Source organism: Geospiza fortis, unplaced genomic scaffold (genome assembly GCF_000277835.1).
Source record: "Geospiza fortis unplaced genomic scaffold, GeoFor_1.0 scaffold66, whole genome shotgun sequence".
Classification (NCBI taxonomy): domain Eukaryota; kingdom Metazoa; phylum Chordata; class Aves; order Passeriformes; family Thraupidae; genus Geospiza; species Geospiza fortis.
In genome coordinates, this window is record NW_005054312.1 from 98,252 (window position 1) to 121,572 (window position 23,321).

At 42.0% G+C, this 23,321-nt stretch overlaps 1 protein-coding gene across 1 annotated transcript in view; it reads left to right on the plus strand.

The window, feature by feature from the left end:
• CDAN1 (codanin 1) overlaps positions 1-23,321 on the plus strand; it is a 29,682-nt gene that overhangs the window by 2,162 nt on the left and 4,199 nt on the right. The window contains exons 3-25 of the mRNA XM_031055799.1: positions 1,403-1,609; positions 2,204-2,397; positions 2,808-2,927; positions 3,826-3,904; positions 4,295-4,415; positions 5,422-5,531; positions 6,227-6,316; positions 7,365-7,440; positions 9,427-9,635; positions 10,264-10,378; positions 11,182-11,325; positions 11,943-12,109; positions 12,640-12,721; positions 13,408-13,497; positions 14,556-14,610; positions 15,622-15,755; positions 16,416-16,519; positions 17,972-18,121; positions 18,525-18,588; positions 19,078-19,156; positions 20,128-20,285; positions 21,226-21,333; positions 21,706-21,769. Coding sequence (XP_030911659.1) covers positions 1,403-1,609; positions 2,204-2,397; positions 2,808-2,927; positions 3,826-3,904; positions 4,295-4,415; positions 5,422-5,531; positions 6,227-6,316; positions 7,365-7,440; positions 9,427-9,635; positions 10,264-10,378; positions 11,182-11,325; positions 11,943-12,109; positions 12,640-12,721; positions 13,408-13,497; positions 14,556-14,610; positions 15,622-15,755; positions 16,416-16,519; positions 17,972-18,121; positions 18,525-18,588; positions 19,078-19,156; positions 20,128-20,285; positions 21,226-21,333; positions 21,706-21,769 — 2,720 coding nt within the window. The remainder of the gene's footprint in view (positions 1-1,402; positions 1,610-2,203; positions 2,398-2,807; positions 2,928-3,825; positions 3,905-4,294; positions 4,416-5,421; positions 5,532-6,226; positions 6,317-7,364; positions 7,441-9,426; positions 9,636-10,263; positions 10,379-11,181; positions 11,326-11,942; positions 12,110-12,639; positions 12,722-13,407; positions 13,498-14,555; positions 14,611-15,621; positions 15,756-16,415; positions 16,520-17,971; positions 18,122-18,524; positions 18,589-19,077; positions 19,157-20,127; positions 20,286-21,225; positions 21,334-21,705; positions 21,770-23,321) is intronic.

Here is a 23,321-nt window from a genome sequence, read left to right on the forward strand (position 1 = left end):
TAGGGAAGGGAGTATTGCCTTGACAGGGAGTCAGGTTTCCTCTCTGTGGACTCACCCAAGACATCTCTTTTGCCTCTTGCTTGCAATGCTGCCTGCAGCTGGCCAGTGCGCAGCCCAGCGGATACAAAGCTGAGCACATCTTTGTCCTTGCGTGTTCTAACGAGTCAGCGTTATCTTGGCTTTTCACGTTTCTCATTTAACAGAATATCAATTGGTAAGGAAGAGGTATCCTGGAAGGCTCTTCAGCTTTACTGATGTTAGCAGAAAAGCTAATTGGATTGATCTTCTGTGGCTTCTGGTAGCAGATGTTAGCCTGCAGCTTCGTTTGTGCTGTGTAATTGTGGACAAAATAGCAGACTGTGTTCTTGGTCTGCAGCAAGCCCTGAAGTCCTTGGTGACTTCAGCTAAGCTTTGGGGCAGCTGTTTGTGTTGTGGTTGCCTCAGTCCTTTAATCTTTGTCTTTGCATTCTTTAAAATCCTCATTACCAAATAGAAAGCCTTTGTGTCAGCCTGTTTGCTCTGTATATCAGTCACTGGTCTCTGAAAGTGGGACTTTATAGTTGGACATGCAAAATTCCAGCTAAAAATTATAAAATTAGTGAGTCTGTACAGCAAATCCAAATGCAGGGTCTGGGTCATGCTCTAGACACTGCTTTGGCCAAGGGAGATAAGGTGTGTTTCCAGCATAGCCAGCAAGTCTCTCTTACTCAATTGCATTAATGCTCAGCTAGGAAAAAGAAGGAGGAAAGAGATCACAAGTCTTTGGAAATCAATGTTACAGTGATTTTGAGAACTCCTTAGCAGTTAATATGTAGCAACCAGCATTTCTCTAGTGCTTTATGTTTCTGTATCCATTTCTGTTTTTTTAGTGGTTTTTTGCTACTTTACCAAGCCTATTCCTGAAGGACAAATCCAAGTATTTTATGCAGGAAGGATGAGTTTCCCTGAACTTAAACAGCCTGATGTAACTTGGGAGCCTGGACTCTCACTGATAGACAATGGCAACTTGATTGATTTTGGGTTTGTTTTTTTTCTCCCGATCATGTTAGAAATGAATTCACCAGCAGTTTCTTACTAAAATGGGGCATATCCTGTCCTGCAAATTAGAAACATTTGGAAGGGTTGTGTGGCACTGTGGTACCTGTAAGATGCTTGCTATTTGATAATTAATTTTGCTGCAGGCTCAGCAGGTTGTTTGTAGCAGTCTATAGCTCCATGACTTTTTTTTCAGTCATAGAATAAAATCGATAACTACAGGTACAGTTTAGAAATTCAATATCCGAGCTCAACATCCATTTAGCATTAGATTCCTCTGGAAGAGTTATTGCACATCTGTTTTGAGACCGAAAATTTTTGTTGTTGTTTAGCTTGATTTTAGTGGAATTGCTTCTCTTCTTTTCAGCAAAAGCAAACCATCGAGGCGAATCAACCCAACTCCTGTGAGTGCTGAGCGGCCCCTCTCGAAACCAAAGACCTGTTTCACTTCTACACCTGTCAGCCGGTCTCCAGCCTCAAGCCTTGAGGCCTTTGCTGCTGTCCAGGAAGGAAACCTCTCATCTGTGATGAGCAACAGCCTTCAAGAGGAGAGGGAGATGCTGAAGAAAGAACGGTACAGTCTGAGCAGGGGGCTGATTCTTAATTGCCTTCAGTCCTGGTTCCAGCCAGGACAGGGTTAATTTTTCAGTAGCCAGGAGGGGCCGTGGCCAGGACTAAGTGAAAATGACAGAAGAATATCCAAACTAGATATTGGTGTTTGGACCTTAAACTATAATTTGCCTAAAGCAAAGTGTGTCTGTGGTATCAGACTAGGATATTAATGCACCTAGCTCATGTTTGCCATTTTAGAGATGTGCTAACTCTGGAACAATGACTGTCACTTCAAAAGTGTAGTCAGTTCTCACTGCTTTTATGAGATTTTCTCTTCACGGAAATGAATGTGTGGTGCTACATTATTTAACAGAGTTGCGATTTGAATGGGATTCTTTGGTCTTTTGCTTGCTAACCCCAAGATCTATTCTCTGTTAGATGAAGATGACTTAAATTACTGTCATGCTAAAAGCTGCTTTAGACGGTGTAGTTGACATGGTTTAGTTATTGCAGGATTTCCTTCATGCTACACTGGAAGAGAAAGACCTCTTCTGGATGCATGGCTGCTCTAGATCATCCTCAGTCACACGGTTATGTTGCTGCTCTTGAATTTCAGATGCAAATTGCTGCACCAGGCGTCTTCTCCTGCAGGGATGTCTTTTGATCCTTGTACTCCAACTAAGCCTAGCTACACTCGCAGTGCCAGCCTTCCTGCTGCAAGCCATTTGGTAACCTGTGCAAATCCTGCTAAGGTTTCCTGCAAGAAACAGTTGGAGTGTCTGGCACAGCTCTATTCATCCTGTATAGCAGGTGAGGACACAGAAGATGTGAAATTGACCTTTCTTTGAGCTTTGAACTTGTGTGTGTGTCGTGGAAGCTATGGGATAGTTATAGTGTACAAACAAATGACATCTGGAAAAAGAAAGTAAGCCAATACAGTTATTAAAATAGATGAATACTTGGTGAAAGTGTAGGGCAGGAGGTGAGCCTGATGCAGTACTCTGAGCTGCAGTAGACTGAAGTTGTATGTCCCATCTGAAACCAGACTGTTCCCTAACACATCTTTCCCATGCTGATCTACAGTGTATCACAGTATCATGTTGTGGGGAGACAATTCTTTGCTGACTACCACAGAGCAAGAATCTATCTTTTACCTTTGTGTATTAAAGCAGGACAGTATTGAGTAATCCACCTTTAACATCTCAATTACTCTCTCCCAGAAAACCTGGTACCAAATATTTTTCTGGAACTGTTTTTTGTTCTGCAACTGTTGACATCTAAAGGCACTTCTACTGCAGAAGATGGGGATAGTGACCCTGAAATCAGTGAAAGAAACAGAGGTAAGCAGTAGTAATGAAGGGAAGGAATCTTGCTTCCATAGAATGAGAAAGTCTTGTGAAGTAGCTTGGACAGTTATTCTTAAATTACATGAAAATGCCTTGTTACCACTGTGGGACTCATCTGGCAAAATGTCATGCATGTGTGGGAAGTGCTGGCAAAAGTCATGCATGTGTGGGAAGTGCTTCCACAGTATGATAGAGTGAGGTTGCTAGTTAGTGTTTGAATCTAGCTTTCTGCTATTGTGCGAGATTTGCTGTAGCGACTTCTATCACTGACTTTTAGAGGGAAGGATAACTCTGCTTGAGTTGCTTCTCTGTTGATCCTACAACTCAAATGTGCTGTTGACCTGCTGTATGTTTATTAAGCTTCAGGTTTGGATCTGAGTGCACAGGATCCAGTTGTATTGTTGCATTTGGTTTTTGGCAAATTCAGCCTTAAGCTTGATGCAATTAGTACTTTGATATGGATAGTACAACCAAAAGAGTGGCTTTAGGATGAGACCCACCACACCCTTCTTGACCCCACAGGCCTCAATTTGACTGACCTTTGTTTTGCTACTCTTTGATTCTTAGGGCTGAGATTAGGAACATGAAATCTTCAGATATGGGAACACCATTTTATGATTGTTTCTAGTTGTTCTACTTTTCTTGTCCTGTATCTGCTTATTGCTGTTCAGAACATTGAGAAAGGGTCTTTTCTTTCCCATACAGCATTAAACACTTCAATTGCCTTTAGTATAGGAAAGATAGGGAATGGGAACTTCTGAAAATTGAATAGGAGTCTGGAAGATTATTTTTGGATATGTCAGTTCGTACTTTGCTTAAAAGCTAATTGTTGGTCCTTTAGTTTATAAATGGTAAAAGGTACTGTTGTCTCATGTTTCTTTTTTCCTCTTAGATGTGTCAGGGAGACAGCATTTTGAAAGTGTGCACAACTGTGTTTATTTTGCTGTTCAAGTCTTGGATTATCAATATGAGTGAGTTGAATTCTTTTTTCATCTGCTTGTGTCTGCAGTTGTGTGTGGGATTAAGCAAGTGTGCTTGGATTGTAGAACTTTACCGGTTACAGGCACAGAGTTTTTAATTTTTCTTCAAAACATACAGCTTGACCTGGATTTGTATGTCTATGGGTTTCCTTGCACTGATGTGTCCACTGAACTTTGTTGTAATTGTGCAAGAACAGGAAAGTTGTGAGATGAGAATGATAACAAATACAGATACCAGTAGGATTTCCTGCTGGTAGATGTCCTTTAGAACTCTTTTCTTGGCAGCATCATAAAATGTAAACATCAGCATTTCTTTAGAACTGCTCATGTGTTGTTTATGTTTGTCCGTCTCTCTGAGCTTTATCCCCATTATCTTGGCAGAATTATTTCCCATTTAGAAAAGGGGATGCTGAAGCTTTTGGCTGAAAATGAGCGGATTGCATCGTTTTCTCCCACCTTGCACAAGAGGCTCCAGCAGGCTTATGAAAGCAGCACAGCTAAGGTAAAAATTGGCAGACCCCAAGTCACATTGCTTCAAGCCTTTGTGTTGTTGTTCCTTTATTTGCAATGGCTTTGATGTTAAATCTCATTCTATTTCATCGTCTTTAGAAACTGTCTAAAAGTATTTTTTTCCTTGTCAGTGGGTGAGTGAGTTGCTGGGTGCAATGATTGTTTGCTGTGAATCACTGCTGGCTAGCCTTATGTTGTGCTCCTGGCCCTGACCTCAGCCAGAGACTTTGACAGGGTCAAGTTTTGCTTTTGAAATTCTCACTTAATAAACATGGATCCCAGGAGTATGATTAATTAGGTGCAATATCAGAAGGTAGTTTCAAAGATTTGGATTTCGTTCATACATATGGACTCTTTTTAGGCAAGCAACATTTCACAGGAGACAATCCAGGCTGGGAAAAATGGTTCTCTTGTGTAATCAACTGGGTTAGGGAGCCAGTTTGGTTGGTAGGAATTGCGTGGTAGAAATGTATTTTGTATCTCATTTCATCCATCTTTTAAAAATGGAAATTACTCTTGTCAAAGAAAGGACACTGTACTGAGATTGGGACTTGTCAGTAGTTGAGCTTTAAAGTTGTTGAAGTTGTAAATAAAGGTCTTGTTACTTGAAGAACAGTAAGGAGAAAGAGTAAGGTAACAGAAATTGCCAGCCAGGATCCTGAATTTTCTCAAGCCCTATATTGAAGGTATATTTCAACTGTTTGTGGGTCTTTCACACTGTATCAAAACTGGTTGCAGTCTGGTCAGCAGAGATTTAAGGGGACCAGGTAGATACTTTATCTTTTAATGTTGAGTGATTCTGCCTGTGTAGCCTAATGTAGATTGTAAAACTTGGTGTTTGCTAGTAGTTAGCAATTGGGAAGTAACATGTAGTAATGGAAGTAACAACTCAGCTAGTGATACTTGTTTCCTAACCTGCTTCTTCCCTGCTTTTTTCTTGGTCTCAGATTGTTTAGAGACTTCCATTAGCTTAATGGCTGCTGTTATATTTTTAACAGGTGTCTCTCCTGCTGCCATGCTCTGTACAGTCTGTTTCTTTTCAGCCAGAAACTGATAATCGCTCTAACTTTCCCAGTGACAGAGCATTTCACATATTTAAGAAACAAAGGTAAGTTTCTTCTGCTGTTCCTGAATGCTCAAGGGTATAACCTTTGCATGATTGTGACTAAAAGATATTAAGAATGTCTCATGTATGCTACATGCTGTAGAAAAAAATATTGAATTTTTTGCTCTAATTAAATGAAAAAAAGTCTTTGTCCATATTGACTGCAGGAACTAAATGGTTAATGTCTTTAGAGAAGAACAGCCTAATTCTTCAGGAGTTATTGAGACTTCTGATAATGCCAGTACAGTGTGTCACCCTACTGGATTGCTTCTGCATATATATCTGGTATGCTTTTATTCTTCCTGCTGCCTCTCTCCGTGCTTGCAGCGACAGGGTGAGGGCAGAATGACAAGTTGTCTTGGTCCTTTTCTTTTTCTCATAGGTATTACTTCATGTGGCTTATTCTTTGCTGCCTCTCAGTCTTCACTATGTCTGTCTGGTAATGGCTGTTTTGGTCATTCCATCATAGATTGGGCATAACAAGCTTAAGCACTTGCTGTCAAAGACATGGAAAATGGAAACTCACTGAAGTACTGCTAACATTTATGAGTTTTTCAAAGGTATCTGAATGCTTGGAGGCTGGAGTTACTTAATCTGAGGTAGATTCTTGCTGGGAAGCTTTGGAACAATTAATGCTGTGTTGTTGCTTCAAATTTTGAAGAGTGGGAATTCATTCCCTTAAATATCTTGGTTCACAGGGATATATTTTATGAACTTCTGCGTGAATGGGAGGATAACAATGAGAAAACTGGCTGGGACTTCGAAAGAGTTCTGGGGAACAAGATCAGGTAGGAGTCTTAAGCAACTTCAGCTAGCTCTTTAATGTAGCTGAATTGCTGATGAATCATGCTGCGCTTGGCATCCTTAGTTCCATGTCCTGCCTGGTCTTCTGTACTACTCTGCAGGGTGCTGTGTGCTGCTTGGAAGAAGCTGCCCATGTACACTTGCTTCTGACTTTAAAATACTAACCTTTACCTTAAAGAAACAAGCCATAAGTGGTAGGGGTCTAATTTGTTCAATCCTGATGTTGATCTTTCTCTTTCATAATCACAGAAAGAGCTACTCTCAAAACCAGTGTATTGTCTGAACGTTGTTATTATATATACTTGTGTGCATGTCATGTTTTCCATGTCAGGCTCCCCTTAAGTGAGAAGTGTGTTACATGTTCAGAAGCTGTTCACTCTTCTAATTATGTCAGGGGCGCTAGTGTATTGGCTCTGAAAAAAAAGACAACTGTGTCTCTTTCTGTGGAAAGCAGACTGTTTTATTCATTTATTGCTTTATCAAAATGCAGTCTATATAAAGAAACTATTATAGCATTGAAAGCAGTTGCCTTGTGGGTTTCTGTGTTAGTCGCAACCACCAGCCTACTTAAGTAACATATATGTAGGTGGCATTTCACCACAAGAGCAAAACAAGGCTGAGGCTTAAACTGAGAAATTTTGGGGCATCAGAAGTAGCGCTATTGCTGTTTCCTTAACTCATATGTGTGAAATCTCAACTTACTGTTCTGGGCAGGGAAGAGTGGGAACTGAATGAGTTTATTCTTTTTTCTAAATAACAACATTATAGAAGAAAAGGAAGAGATTATTTTTATCTCTAGAGCTGTGTTTGCTCTGCTGGTGCTCAGGGAGAATTTTTGTTTCCATGTCAGCAGCAGGTGGGGCTCAGTGCCTGGGAAACTGGGTTATAAAAATATTGCTTTTTTTCAATGACCTTTGGAGATTGCTTTCTTAAAAGTAGTGTTTTTTATGCTTTTGGTATAGTTTGAGGTTAGAACACTGTTTTTTGTACCACAAAGTTCCAGTCATAATTTGATCATGTTTTCCTTCACAGGGCCATGATGGCTCACCTATCTGCAACCTGCAACCACAGCCATTTTGCCAGGCTCTTTCAGAAACAGCTTATCCAGGTAAATGACTTGGGTTGTTTAATGACTGTATACATCAAAGTGGATTTGATCCTTCCTTGGCCTGAGAAAACAAGCCATGTTGTGTGAGCTTCTTTGAGATTTTCCTATTGAAACTTTTTTGGGGAGAGACGAGTTTTCAGGATGGGAATTTCTTTCCTTCTTCAGAAATAATCAGTGAGAAATTACCAATGAAGTCTCTTTAAATGAGGAATAAGGCACACTGAGAACATAATGAGTTGTAAGCATTCATTCTTCATGGTTAATTACTTTGTCCTTCTAATTTTAGTACAGTTGTAGTTTCTGGAAATTTTAGGGGTGTGCTTTGGCATTTGTCAAGTGCAGAGGTTCCCAGTTATGTTTGTTAGAAGCATGAGTGCAAAAACTCTGTGTAACAGTCAACAGGCTGGTTTTTGGTACAGTATTACTGTTGTAATTTGGGGGAGGGGGGGAGGGGGTTGGCCAGTTTCAAGCATCACCTCACTTCATTGTAAGTAGATAAATGAAGAAGAAGATTCACTGTATTCTCTGTAGACGTGTGGCTTATTGATGGGCTCCTTCTGGAGAGCAAAACAGCCAGAGAACCTCACCTTGAGTGTTAGCTCACACACATTGCCAGGAAGTTGCGAGCTGTTGGAATGTTGTAAATTCCTTTAGTGTCAAGTCTGAGTTTGCATCAGTGACCTATCTGATTGCATGGGTGTGTTCATGGAAATTGTGGGAAAGAGGTGAGATCAGCTTTGTTGCATCAGTAGGGTTTAATTAGTCATGGGTGCTGTATTTCTCCTTTGTATCTGTACCTTCTTAATGAAGACTGCAGGATTTCACAAGGGTAGCCAAAAATCTAAATGGATCTAAACTGGTGTCTTCAATGGATCCAATGTGTCTGTCTGGGAAGTGATTTGCAGACTCTTGTGTGGACTAATGCTCTTGCAGAAATGAACTGAGACTGAAAACTAGTGTCAAGGCCTGATAATTTAAAGGTAGAGAAGTATAGCAAGATGTTCCCTTGGGGAGGTGGGGATGCTCTGTTTGGAATAAATGGACCTAGTACTTGCTCACTTGATAGACATTCTTAAATGTTACTTCTTTTTATTATGCTCTCTCTCATTAAAACTATCATGACTTGGATGTAGGGATGCGCAGTCAGCTTTTCCCATTGCTTGGTATTTGCTAGGTTTGCTAGTCTGGGATGCTGTTCTTGGGCTCACCGACACAAGGAAAGAAAGATACAGACTTACCAGTGCAAGTCCAGCTCAGGGCTTTGTAAATTATTGAGGCACCAAGCATTTTTCGTATGTGAAAAAATGCTGAGACCTGGGAATATTCAGCCTGGAGAAGAGAAGGCTCCAGGTTGCCTTAGCGCCGTTATAAATACCTGCTGGGAGGGAATGAAGAAGAGGGAGTGAAATTTTTCTCAGTAGTGTTCACTGGTAAGTCAGGAGGCAACCCTGACTGAACAAGAGGGTTGGATTAGATGATCCAAGAGACCCCTTCTTAACAGTTCTGCAGTTCTGTAATTTTTTGAGTCTTGAGTTGTATCTGTGTGTTTGAGGCAGGGGGGCATTAATTTTTAAATGTTATTTAAATCTGTGGAAGTTCAGGAAAACCTGCTCTGGGAACATGTAGTGCAGCATCATGGGCCTTGGAGACTGAGCTAAAGATCCTACTGAGTGGATCATGAAGTTGTGAGAGTGATAGGTATTCTCTCCACATATCCATGTGTAGTCTGCTAGGTATGCCCTAGTTAGATGTGTAAGATGAGAATTCCATCTCACAAGACCTCTAGGCTGTGTATGGCCCAGGTGGATAGCATGTTTTGGCATGGGGAAGAGTTGTTCTGTATGTTCCTGGGCATCAGGAAAGACCATGCGTGAATTAGTCCAAAAGCAGTCTTGTGAGGAAGGGATAATATGCTGGGTGAGAGATGGAATGAACTGATGCCTTGTTACAGATATTCCACCTCGCTACTCTTTCTGTCTCCTAAAGATGTGCAAAGGTCCTATTGGTGGTGGTGCAAGCTGGGGAGACACCCCAGACCAGGATGTCCTTAATATGCTGGGCTCTGATAATCTGAGCCGTCTGAAGAGGTTGCAGGAGAGATTTATTGTTCCTCAGAGCATCAGAGGGCCTTGTCCACCCCCTTCATTCCCAGGGTGCCAACAATTCTTCAGGGACTTCATCCTCAGTGCTGGAAGGTGAGTGGCCTGGGCTTGCTGTTCCCTCTGAAATGTGTGGGCAGTGGGAGCACCAGCATGTTTCTCTTGCAACAGGGAGTTATCCAGAAAGTTTGGGACTAGATGATATGGTAATGATTTTTCTTCTATAAACCCATAGTATTTTTTTTAAGCTGTCAGCATTTCCCAGTGCCAAGGCATGCAGTGCAACCTAGCAAGGACACTGGACTGGACAAATGCTTCTTGTGTGATAGTGCATGAAGCTAAAAGTGTACAGAACGAAGCCAGGTTAATTGTTTTGTTTAATAAATTTTTCACAATTCACAGCATGGGGGAATTGTAATTTATGAGATTTTAATCTTAAATTCAGTTATTTTATAGATTCCTCCTTGGCAGATTGATTTTATTATCCTTATGCTGAGACTTGTTACATAGCATCTCTGAAAAAGTACAAAAGAAGAGTGGAAATGAAGGTGGTCAGCCAGTCCTAAGTCTTCTCTCTTGCTTTCTTGTCTGTCATTGTGTTATGTTGTATGTCTGCTGATGCTTGTTACAACTCACAAGACAAGCTCAAAATTCTGCAGTGTGTTAGTTGAGGTTTTACTGCTGTTTTCAGCTCAGTCTGACTCATCATCATCTTTTGCTGAAGTTACCAGTTCAATCAGCACCTGATGGATAGTCTGTGCCTGAAGATACTTGAACTGAATGGTCTTACTCTGGTGGAGCACGAGCACAGTGATGGGGAAGCAGATATGGAGGAACAGGTAGGTTTGCTTTGTGCAAACACATCTGTCAGGAATTTTTCTGAGCTGTTCCAGTAGTCAAACAATTACTGGCTTGATTGTGAATTGCTTGGAGCTTCCACCACAGTTTTTACAGGACAAGAGCTTTGTCATTTGGTTTTGTCATAACTCTGCAATTTGCTTGTTTGTCTGAACCCCTTACCTGCATGCTTCAGGGTGCTTCATAGAGCTGTCATAAGTGCAGAATAGTGTGAAAGTGAAAGCCTTCTCTTTAGGTTGTTATAACATGTGTTAGATCAATGAAATAACCACATCCAGTTGTGGCACCCCATTGCAATAAGTTCCTTGTTACTTTTCCATATAGAAAGATTTTAGTTACATTGAATTTGTAGATATACCTGTTAATAGGTGTACAGGTGTTACTTCACTCAAGTCTTCATATCAGAGGTGTCACAGCTTATAGTCTTTTAGCAAAGTAGCAGCCAAAGGTTGATGGAGACTTGCAGAGTAGTAGTGCTATAAAGGAGGCAATGTGAGATCAGCTCTGCCTCTCATTGACTCTAAAGTTCTTAATGCGGAGATACGATTGAGCAGCTGCTTGTTTTAGAAAGCTCTTGAATAATTCCCTCTTGTGAAGAGGTGAAGCAATGGAGACAGAAGCAGTTTAAAATACTTTATAAATATGTATTTTGGAAACTTACCTTTATTAAAAGCAGAGATGAAGCTACATGGCCCTTTTACATGAAGGAAGTGGAGGTTTAGCATAGACATTTGCTTTGCCAGTGTGGGCTAGCATAGCTTCAGCTCACTTTTCTTCATTTTAGGATGAAAAGAAGCGTTTCACCGTGGCCCTGTTGAGTCTCCGACTCCTTGCCAAGTTCCTGGGGTTCCTTGTTTTCCTGCCCTATCGCACTGCGGAGCAGCCAACCAGAGACCTGCAAGATTCTGCTCTGGCACTGAGAAGCCAAGTAAGAGAGGGCGCTGCCTTTTGTTGGACAGGCACTTCTTCTAGCCCAGGGAGCATTGTGGGTAGTCATGCTCTTTCAAAGTGAGCCAGTGTTCCTGGGATGATGTTGTGTGGTCCTGTGTCCCTGCTGCATATTCTGGGGGTGGGAACAAAGGAAAAAAGAATTTGTGTAATCTCGAAAAGAGGGAGCAATGCACCAGTGGTAAGGTAGTCAGTCTTCTGTTATTTCTGCTAATCTGGGTCTGTCATACCAAAACTTTCACCTAGCTAAGACAACTTGTATTGATAGTGTAAAATCCAGCTACCAGGACTGGTTGTATTAGTTTTGCACCCATCTCCCAGCAGTGTGCCACCAAATGGAAGCAATAGATCTTGACTCTGCTTTGTACATAGTCAGGCTTTTAGCCTTGCTTTTGAAATTTCCAGTGGGACCTTTGGTTGCAGTCATAGTTTGGTTTTTACCTCTGGCCATGTGCAAAGAAGTGTTTTCATTAGCCAGAAGTCACCAGTACAGAAGATGAAATCCTAGAAAGAAAAGTCAGGATAGAGACAAAAGTTTTTCTATAAGTAGCGGAAGATAACTTCAAGCTGCTGGTTTAACTTCTCTTGTCCTTTAAGACCCTGCCTGTACTGGATATATTAAAGCTTCTGAGACAATCTATTCGGGATCAACGTTCTATCCTCACTATTCCTTGGATTGTGGAGTACCTTTCCCTTGTGGATCATATTGCTCCTTTCCTTGATTATTACAGGAAAGTGTTTGGTCTCTTGCTGCAGGTATACAGGTGAGAGCTTGGGAGAATATATCTGTAAAGAACTTCTCAGTGAATGTTTGATTTTTTTTTTTTTTTGTGGTGCAAATCATGCATACTTTTTATCTTACATAAAGCTAGAAAGAGAACACAGCCTAAACTTGGGGATTAATACTTTGTTCAAATTTGTGTTTTTTATTAAGTAAACAAAATCTTTAAATCTCGCTTGATCACTCTACATCTGCAGCTGTGATTGACTGTCAAGCTGCAGCTTGAATTTTGACCTTAAACCTACAAGGTTTCCAATGCCTAAATAATTTTCTAGTTTTCTTTCCTGTATACATGAGGAAAATTTGAAGCACATTCTAGAGAATGGCTTGTCTAGTGTAAACTTAAGACAGGATGTTATGCAGGTACATACAAAAAAGGCAGACATGCAAGGAATGTCTTCATGGTATATAGATAGTGTAATTGGTAAGTGAATGGTTTGGGAATGTTTTCCTTAATGGAAATCGAGCTGCTGAAAACTGACACTCTGTCTTGCTACTTCTGCTGCATGGCAGGTTAATGGTCCTTTCTGAAGACAAGGAGATGAGTTTCCTGAACAAGCTGCTGATCCTTGCAGTTCTGGGTTGGCTTTTTCAGGTAGAGTCTCCTCTGTGCTTGTAACTCTTCTCTGAAGAAAAAGCAGGGCACAGAACTCAATACAAAATAGTACTGAAATGAATTAAAACAATTCAATACAGTAGTTTGTTGTTTTATCGTGGGTTTTTTACACTGTTGTGGGGTTTAAAGAATAACTGTATTTTAGTGGAGAATTATTTTCCTTTAGTGGAATTGTGTGAAGCAACAATTTTTTTTCCAATAGGAATTGTAATTACATCTGAAATACATTCTGTATTTACTAATCTGCAACCTTGCAAGAAAATTGACAGCTGATTCCTGTTAGACCTGGAAGCTCTTGTCACAAAGATGGTGTGCTAGCTGTCAGCCTTGAATTACTGAGGAATTTATTGGAGAGAGGGATGGTGTATGATGAACTTTTAAAATTCTTTTGTGCCTCCAGTTGGAAGCAAGGTAATTACTTAGCAAGAACCTGTTGGAAATGTGGAAGATGCTGTATGGGGAGGATAAGGAAGGTGGCTTTTGTTACTGTGATTAAAACATGTCTTTAATTTTATGGAAAGTTCTCCTTAGGGCAAGAGGATTTTTAGTGCTAGGGGTCATTTTTTGTGGATGGCAGGGTGGTGAGATTTTACTGTCCTGTTATCAGAAATGGTGGAAGTTACTGTCTGCATTTTGGGTTGCAGCTGCTGGGTTTTCTGTTTCAGGTTCCATCAGTGCCTGAAGAGTTGTTTTTTGCTGCTGACGACAGGCTGGAGAGATTTGTGATGGACACTGTGACATCTGCTCAGGCTCTGGTGAGTTAGTGCAGCAGCATGTCTTCTGAATCAGTGAGGGAAGATGGACCTACCACTTCCTCAGGAGCTGTAAGGTTTGATCAGGAACTTGCCTTCAGGGCAGCTGCACTGAGCATTTGGAGGCCAACGGATGTGGTGCCCAGTTTGGCCAAGTGCCTCAATTGCATCTCTGTTATGGGTTGTGAACTCTGTGTTGCAGCTCTGGGTTTTCTGTCAGGCAGGAGCCATCTCACCTGCTGCAATAATTTGCAGAACAGGTGCCAAGTTATGCTGGAGGATCAGATGCTGTTTTCCTGCAAGGTGAGCTGACAAAACTGTAGCTCTTCCCAGAAATATTTAAAAGTAATGGTGAACAGAAATAGAATGATGGGACTGTAAGAGCAAGGTTGCTGTTTGTGAGATCACCTGTTTTCCAGTGTCATGATAAAGGGTGACTGAGCTGAAAATGGTATGAGCAAGCAGGAAAGGAGGTGAGGGTATGGCATGTGTGATGTTTCAGATAATTCCTAGACATGCAAGGGAATATATAGTATTCCATGGAAAAGTGGTGTGGAGGCTAAGATACATTTCCTTGGTGGATGGGATCTGAAATTCCTGTTCCTCCCGTGGCCCTGCATGTTCTGTGTTAATACTGAGGTGACATTTTGACATTTCTCCCTGGCATGGTGTTCCATGGACGAAGGCACTTGTGGAGGTGTAATGCATAGCAGATGTGTCTCATTTATTTTCCTCCATGGAAAGGTTTCTCCCTTATGAGTAGAGGCTGTGGCAGCAGTCCTGGTTCCCTTCTTTAATGCAGCTTTCAGCTGGGCTTTGATAGTGATCAGGGGCAAAGGCTGAGCTATGCTAACAAATGAAGAGCAGCTCATTCTGTGTTACAGGGAATGAACACTTGGGCTGCAAAGTTCATTATTTTACTGTGTGTTTGGAATCTAGCTATTGTTTTCATGGAAAGGTAGCCCTGAAACCTGCCTGTGACTGCATGTATGGGATTTCTGACTTGAAGACTGTTTATTTTGTGCTGTATCCTTTCAGCTTTTCCTTCATTTTCTCACCAGGACTTTGTACCCTTGGTGGATCAGCAGTTACTTTATACCTGCTGTCCGTATCTTGGTGAGTATTTTACTTATTTTTACTATATACATAAAATATATTAGTATGCATTTACTTTTATTTAGTCAGTTGTTTATATTTGTTGTTTGGTACTGAGTCCTTGGATCACCTTTCTTACTCCCCTTCACAATGTAAGGTCCCAGTTGTATATGCAAGAACCTTGATAAGAAGCTGTATTGCAGAAGCTCCTGCAGCTGTGGATAGTATCTGCTGAAGCTGGGGGAGGGAGGTTACCTAGCCAGGATAGTTGATCTACAGAATCCAGAGGGACAGGGGAAGCCACCACTCACAAGCTGTAATGAAGCATTACAACAACACAGCTTTTCTATCCTAGGTATAGGAAGAGGTGTTTGTGCTGCGAGAAACGTCTTGATCCTCGAGCAGATTTCTGCTGCCAGGCAGAGGGGAAAAATCCTTTTGTGCCCTGGTGTTTTGTCAGTTTGTCTGAGATAGGTTTTTCATGGGATCTATCTGCCAATGGTAAAATTCCTCTCTATAAACAATAGAGTCCCAGATGGGGAGATGATGCTCTTCTTCCTGAGGCTTAGTAGGAAAACTGTATGTTAAACCTGTATCGCAAACTGTATGTTAAACTTGTCTCACAAAATCTTCTAGGGGTGAATAAGTTGTCCAGCTTTTCCCCCGGGATTTGTTCCTGTCTCTTGGAATTTTGTTTATCTGCTCCCCTTGTTGTCCTTGTAGACTTTACAGTTCTTGCTTACCACGCTAAAAAGGAATGCACAAAAATAACTGCTCCCTCATCCTTCTGAACAAGTCCCATCTGCTGGGGGGTTTTTCAGAAGCTTCCTCTTCAGAGCCTTGCTGTGCTCTGCCAGTTATATGTGTGGGATGCCCCCTCTGCTTCAAAGAAGCTTCTGCTTTTGTAGAAGCTGAGAGAATCTTCTCTGGGAACAGGACTGGAGAAGTGAAAGTCTCTTTCTTGAGTTTTGGTATTAGTTTTTCTCCTTGCTTATGGGGTTGATGATTGCTTTTGCATGTGTTCCTGTACAGGTGAACTGCGTAAACTACTTGCCTCTTTTGTGGCTGGTAGTGGAGGGAAGAACGGTGGTTTTATGAGGAAAATCACTCCCACAGCTGCAGAGTCCTTAGCACCCAAGGCTTCTGTCACGCAGCGGAAGCTGCAGGTAATGAAATTAGGGAGTCACAAGGGGGAAAGGGGCAGGAGAAATTTGCTTGTGTGAGTGCAGGTTTATACAGTAGTCTGTTAATGCCAGGGAACATTGTGTTTAACAGTCAGGTATCTTCACTCCCTGTTTTTCTGTTACAGTCATGTGGCTGGGATATGGTGTGGGTGCTGAAATCCAGATAACGTCAGTAAACATTCTTGCAGTTGGAACAGCTAGTCTTATTTATCTGTTTCCCTCTTCTTTAACATAAAATGTTGGTATGTTTCTCGTACTTTGTTTTGGTTAGATTGTAGCCATGCTTTCCACTGAAAGAAGGACATGTGTAGGAGCCTAGAGGATTATCAGCCTCTAATTAAAAGGGCTTGTTCTTCCCAAAACAAGCTCTGTGTGGTGACTCACTACTAGTAGGCACTGTCAGAACTCTCTCATTCCCCTTTACAGGTCTTTTGGAGCTTCAGAAACCCTGATAATAAGCTTTAAGTGATTAGAAGGGAAGAGGGAGTACTATTCTGGGATGATGAATGCTACAGTAGCAGAAAGTTCTAGTGGTGGCAAACTGTCTTTTAGTAGATCTCCAGAAGGTAGTTCTGTCCATTCCTGTTCTGGTGAGAGGAGGGTGGAGTGCTCTAATCAATTGTAGCGCTTTCTCTTGAACAGGTAGATTTGGAACAGGCTTTCTTCCACAACCAGCCTCCTTCCCTGCGGAGGACAGTGGAATTTGTGGCAGAGAGGGTGGGATCCAACTGTGTGAAGCACATCAAGTAAGTGCTGGTCACCTGTTCTGTGATTAAAAAGTAACTTTACATTATAATTAGACAAAGAGTTGATCCTTTAAACTTGTGTGTATGGGGGAAAGAAGCTTCCCTGGGGGTGTGCTGTGTAGCAGAACACCAAGGCTATGCAGGACTGACCAGCATCATCTGCTGTTGTAGAGGGGAATTTGTGAAGGAATGTAGAGAGGAGGGGGATACATCTGTGGGACATTTCGTATGTGAATGCAGTGCAGCATTGAGACTTTTTAGCCTGTTCAGAGCATTCTTGCTAATGACAGGAAAATCTCATATCCGAAATGACCTCTGGAGGTCACTTGATCCAAACTCCTGCTCAAAGCAGGCCCAGCTTTCAGGTTAGGTCAGGTTTATTGGCACCTTTTCCAGTTGGAAAAGTTTCCATCTCCATCTCTGAGGATTCAGCCACCTCTTTCTACCGTGTTCCAATGCTCAATTTTCCCAGGCTTTGTAAATAATGTTTCCTGTATCCTGTCATAATATCTATCCATTGTTCCAGCTTGTGGGTATTCCTGTCAGTCTTTAGCAGTGCTCTTCCTGGAAGTCTTGTTCTGTCTTCTCTATAAATTTCCTTCTCCCTTCAGCTTTTTCTTGTCTCCAGGCTAGGTGAAACTGACTCTTCCTTGTAGGTGGGTGCTCCAGCGTCCCAGCTATTTTTATAATTTTTTTCTTTTCTCCTGCAGTTACTCAAATTGTCAATGGCTTTCTTGTCCTGAGATCCCAAAGCTGGACACAATACTCCAGATGCAGCCTCACAGTGATGAGGGAAGCAGTAACTTCCCTTGACTTGCTGGCTGCACTATTGCTATTGTCAGCCCAGTATAAGGTGGGCTTTCTTTGGACACTCCTAACTCCCCTCCCTTGTTCTGGGAGCCCCAGGTCCTTTCTGCAGAGCTGCTCTGTAGCCAGTAGACCCCAGCCTGTACAGATGCACAGTCAGCCCATTTCTCCCTCTTGTCACAGCCCTCCTGTGTGGCAGCCCTGCCCTCCAGCTCATGAGCTTGCTCAGTTTGCACTGATCTGTTGTCCAGCTTGCTGAAGACATTAAATGTTATCAGCACCAAGGAATGGTGGTTGCAGTGGGCTGCTGCTGACATCTTTGAACTTCTGAGCACTATCAATTTAGTGTACAAGGGTAATGCTGCCAGAAAGGAGACCTGTAACCAAAAAAGTTTTTGGTAAAACCTAAACCTTTTGACTCTTGAATCTTAGTACTGTCTTGGTGTCTTCATTGCTGTTGTCTTCCATACACACAGAACAAGGAGATGATATAGATGATACAGCATGATTGATTTGTTTTTAGCAGAGTGACTTAATGCATTTCAGATGGGTATCCCCCTAACCTGGGAAGAGATGGATGCACTTAGTGTGCACTGTTTCTTGTATTGATTTCCATCTGCCTGATTGTTCTTTGTTTTGTTGCAGGGCAACACTGGTAGCAGAGCTAGTTCAAAGGGCTGAAGCCATGTTGCAAGATAAAGTGAAGGAGGAGGATGTTAATCATGACAAACTACTTGAAGAGGTGTGCTCTCATCTGTATGAGGAAGGGGCCCAGGCACTCATCAAAGGCAGAGAGTAAGGAGGAAAAGTTATTTAAGCATGTGCCTTCCTATCTCTTCTTACTGCAGAATCTATAAGCCTAATTTAGCTTGACCTGTCATGCTCAGATTCTGGTAATTATAAACCATGCCCTCTGCTCTTCTTATGGTGAGTGTCTGCTGTGCTCCAGCCAGTTAATACTGTGTTTGTAGGAAGGAATAAAGGTGCTGTGTGTCCCTCTGCTCCACACAGACATCCGCTGCAGCTATTGTATTTCCCCTCTTTGGAAAAATTGATATTGCAGCTTAGTTGCTTGTAATTACCCTTTCCTTGTCTTGTTCTTTTAGTCTGATTTATTGCATTGCTACATAATGAACCTCTGAGTGTTATCCAAGAACCTAGACTAACCCCATGGCACACTTTCTTCCTTTTCTTGTAGATTTTGCAAAAAAAAAGGTCCTGAGGCAGTAAGAGTGTTGTTGCCAGAAGAGACATCTGCAGCAGTATGTATTTTCCCTAAAACTTATTAAAAGCCTTGACTTTAAGTCTGGATCATTACCATTTTTCCATTGCTGCTTCACTTATCCCTTAATAGCTCAGGTAAAGAAAATCTATTGATGCCCTCATGGGAGGACTGAGTGATAGCTAAGAAGAGTCACTTCTATGGGCTGCCTTGGATATTGTGGGTAAAGTGATACTCCAGCTCATAGCTGACTAATGAGACTAGAATGTTAGAAATTGCATTTATCTTGCAATGATAATGCATTTGTTTTAGCATCAACTTCCACAAGAAGTTGATGAGGTTTTTGGAAAATCAAAATGGCTCAGTTGTATTGCTCAAACCAGCTGTTTCCATGGAGATGGTGGTGTTCAGCTTAATTGTTGCATGCCAAAATTAAGCTTTTTCCTGTAGGCTTCCTTCTGAATTTTCACTGACTGCAGTGCTGTGGCTGATAGTAAATCGCCTATGATTTGTTATCCTCCCTGTAAAGGTTTTAATTAGTGCAGAAAACATCGCGGTGGAGCTGGCTACCGAGAGGGCTTGTGGCTGGCTCTCTGCCAACATTGCAGGTGAGTCTTTTTACCTTGAACTGGAGCTTCTAACCTGTGCATTGTGCTCTTTTTTTCTGAGATCAAGGGACAGACAGTGTTGTAAAGTACTTGGTCCTACTTGGTTTTTTTTAGTGGAAAGCATGCAGTTGCTCTGTTCCTCCTTGTTTAGGAAGTATAGAAATGATTTCTAGCTGCAAGAACCTTCTTTGGGGATCTTTTGGGCTTGGCCCATGGTAGTGATTTTTAGTTATGGAGTCTTGTAGGATGGTGAGAGTAAATGCTGTGGAAATGCTTCTGGAAATGTCATCTATGCTGAAGTTGTCTTAGCACTTCCAGTGTATATAGACAACTGCTCTCTCAAACCATCTTATGGTCACATGTACAGAGTGCTTCTGAAATCTCCTGTAAAACAAACATTTCTTGGACTGAGTGTGTTTTCTGCAGGCTGAAGGCAAATGTAGTCCTTTTATTCTGTAATACTGCACTGGCAACTCTTCAGAATCTCTGAAAACCCATTATTTCAAGAGGTTGGGCCAAAAGCCTGGGGAGGAATGTCCAAGTACCATTTGCAGCCACAGGAGTTTAGTGTTTTGGATGCTGATCAAAATGTATTTTGGTAGAAGACATATGGTTTTTATGGGCACAGTGGTTGAACTAGCATGATCACACTGAATCAACTTTCTACTTTGGCATTGCCTTCTGGCTTAGCTGCTGTGTTTGTTAAACCCATGGAAATATTTTTATGGGAAGTGAGATGAGTTGCCAGTTGTAACTGGCAGTGATGGGTGGCTGTCTTCTACAGCTGTGGATTAGTACACCCTCTCCAGATTTGCCTCTGCACATTAAATATAGTACGAGGTCAGAGAGAGGGGGTTGAAGATGTACACTGTGACCCTTGGAATGAAAGGCTAAGAGTGTTTGGAAATGATTCTGTGCTTCAGTGGAGACAAAAACTGAAGCAGACAGGATTTGTTCTCTGTTCTCTATAGCACTCATCAAAAGGGAAGTGAAGGCAACCTTCAACAGAATGCTGAAAGTCCCAGGATTTCCCTTGCCAGGCGAGGATGCTCTTGAGTTGAGAAGGGACTGTCCTCCAGGCTGTCAGCACTGTGCTCCATTTCCGTCTCAGATCATCAATGAGATTAAGGTACATGGTATTCACTTCCTGGCTTGCCTTTCTGTTTTTCACATTGGTGTTTTTGTGGTTTTTTTTTTGTTGTTTTGTGGAGTTTTCTTTGTTTGTTTGGTGTTTTTTTAAGAGAACGTTCTGGTTCTGAGGAGGTGGCTGTGGGGAGTGCTTAGGAAGCATGATAAAAAGTTCTCAGGTTTTTTCTAACCCCTGCTTGCTGAGTCTAGATCAGAGTTCCCTGCTAGGAGTGCTGTCTTAAATACAGGATTTCTGGTAGCATGACAGTGTGGCCTTTTTGATATGAGTAGGATGGAAACCACAGTGCAGACCCCATGGTATTGTGTGCAATTTCACAATCATTTAACGTATCCACCCCATAAGGAAAAGAATTCTGAACACCTCACCTTTTACTGTTGCGTGTTCTGGCTGTGTTTTTTGCAGCTGCTTGTCTGCTTGACAGACAAGTAATGCTGGTTATCACTGTCATTGCTTTCCCAGCAGTTGTGTGAAAATGAGTTCACATCCTTTAATGCTTTCTTGCTTGTGCTAAAAAAAGGAAGGTAAGATGTATGAGGAAACCTCTGGGTTGGCACTGAAGCTTCCCTGACAATGTAAGAGGGGTCTGGATTTCTGTAGCACTTCTACCATGCACTGCTTGCTGTGCTGTGAAATTTATCTAGAGCTTTCAGTGCTAGTACTTTTAAGAAATATGAATTTGTTGCCATCATTGAATTTTACTTCGTAACATTAGTGAGAACTGTGCTAGAAAATGAGATCTTGGTAAGGTTGTGGAAAATCAGCTTTACTCTGTCTTACGAAATGTATATATACTAACTTTGGTTCTGGTTTTAATGAGGACCCAAGAACTATTTATGAACTGCTCTGTCACAGGCCTAAGGATCTGTTTGTGGAAGAGCAGGATACTAATGTGTGTGTTCCTGTTGTCTTTCTCATCCAGGATATTCTCTGTGTTGCTGTGGGCCCACGGGAGGAGGGTGAAGTGGTTGACTACGTGTGGCTGGAGTGCTTGCTGGGAAGGTTGAGTCAGACACTTCGATGCAGAAAGGTAAAAGATGTAAAAAAGCAGCATAAACTCCCTTTGAATCACTTTGGGTTGTCTTGATACCTGTAAAAAATTAATTTCTTTGCCTCACAGTTGAGTTCAGTTGAGGGATTTTTGTTTGAGCTCAAATGTGACAATGTTGCACTGCATTTTTTTATACTGTGTAGATCTGATTGTTACTTCAGTTTGCCTTTGTGAATCCCCTTTTCATATATGACCATTTTGTCTTTCAGTCTTTAGTGGCCTCCTCATTACAGCTCTGTGCTTCTTGATGTAAATTGCCTGCTCTTCTCGGATATTTTTTATCCCTTGTGAAGCCCTGTTTTGTCCAGTCTGCTGTATGGGGAAAAAATATTTTTTTTTGGTGTTTTCCAGTTCATATGTCCCACATCAGAACAGCAGCTGGCCAAGTGCACAGTTGAGTTGGCATCTTTGCTGGGTAAGTGAGTTATGATAAGCTATTTAAGACTGAAATCTGTTATTACAGTTCTCTTAGATCCTTGAGGTCAGAGATATGAGTGTTAAGAGCTCATGGATATTTAATTCTCTTTGGTGTCACAGAGTCTGAAGATTTTTTTCTGTCAGTTTGGGTGGTTACTCTTATTCCCATTTACATTCTGCAAAACAGAGTTGTTCAGTGACTAACCATCCCTCTGATCTGTTTCACATCTGTTGTTTTTTATTTATTGACACCTTCAGTTAAATATGGGCTATGTTTTCCAGTATTTCTGCCTCTGAAAAATTGTGGTGGAGTTTGGGCTTTTTTCACTAAAAGTAACGGCCTTTTCCATTAAATTGTTTTTATGGCTTTTTTAGGGAAATAATGGAAGGTTTTTTTTTTTTATTATGACTCCTGTGAACATTTTCAGTCTGTTTTTTTCTCTTGCTCTGATGTGTAAATACAGTTTTTCTCTGAGCAGGAGCTTGTGATCTCAATGCAGGTGTGTTCTTCATGGGCAACCTTCTAATTTTGTGGGTTTAGAACCATCTTTAGAAGTTTTATACATAATTTGTCTTTCCAGAAGGCAGTTCACATCTGAATATTGTGAAATTTTTTCTGGGGGCAGCAGGGTCAACCTGTCCTGTTCCATTAGACTGTACCAAGGAAGAAATGCTATCTTCCTTCTGTTTATGTTCATCTGCAGTTAAGCACTGTTCAGTTTTGCTTTCACTTGTGAAAGTCATTTAACTCTGCCTGTACTCTAAACTATGGACAACTGTTCAGTCTGTCTATAGACTTAAATGTTTAACTGCGCTGCTCTTCTCTCCTTTGCAGTAACACCTGGTGTCGTGGGTTTACAGGAAGCAGGTTTTCTGGGAATGGAGTGGCCAGAGGCCAATAGGTGTTCAGATTTTAAATTGACACCAGGCTTGGCCACTGAGGGTGGATGTGCCTCTGAGAACACAGCGGTTAGAAGCAGAGCGCTCCCTTGGGCTCTCTCTTTGATTTCCGGCCAGCAAAGAGGCAAGGCCTCCCCTGCCCGGCTTCGAGCTGGGCGGGGGAGGAGAAAACCTGCGGCCCGGCAGAGGTAGGCCTGACCCCTCAGGATGGAAGGGTGGTGGGGGCACCAGGAGGCGTTGGGCAGCCCCCCACCCAGGAGAGACAGAGGGAGAGAGGCCCCGAGAAGATTTGGGCAGCCCCCCCCATCCCCCCAGCCAGAAGACGAGAGAGAGAAAGCTGGTACAGGCCTGTGGCCTTGAAGTGATATCGGCCTGTGAAGAAGGAGGGGGAAGGGGGGAGTGCAGCAGGGAAGGAGCCTGGCCGCGTGCAGAAGTTTGTTAACCCCTTTCTGGACAATGAAGACCTCACAGAGCATTTGGACCTTTCCCGGAGGGGAGATGGAGTGGATGATAAAGAGGAAATGGGCAAGAGAATGACAGTCGGAGCAGTGAGTGAGGCTGGGAGAGTAAAGAAGAGGCCGGAAAGAGATGATGGAGTAGCTGGTTGCTGGACTCTTTTTGGTACAGCCATGGACAGAACCGTGCTTCCT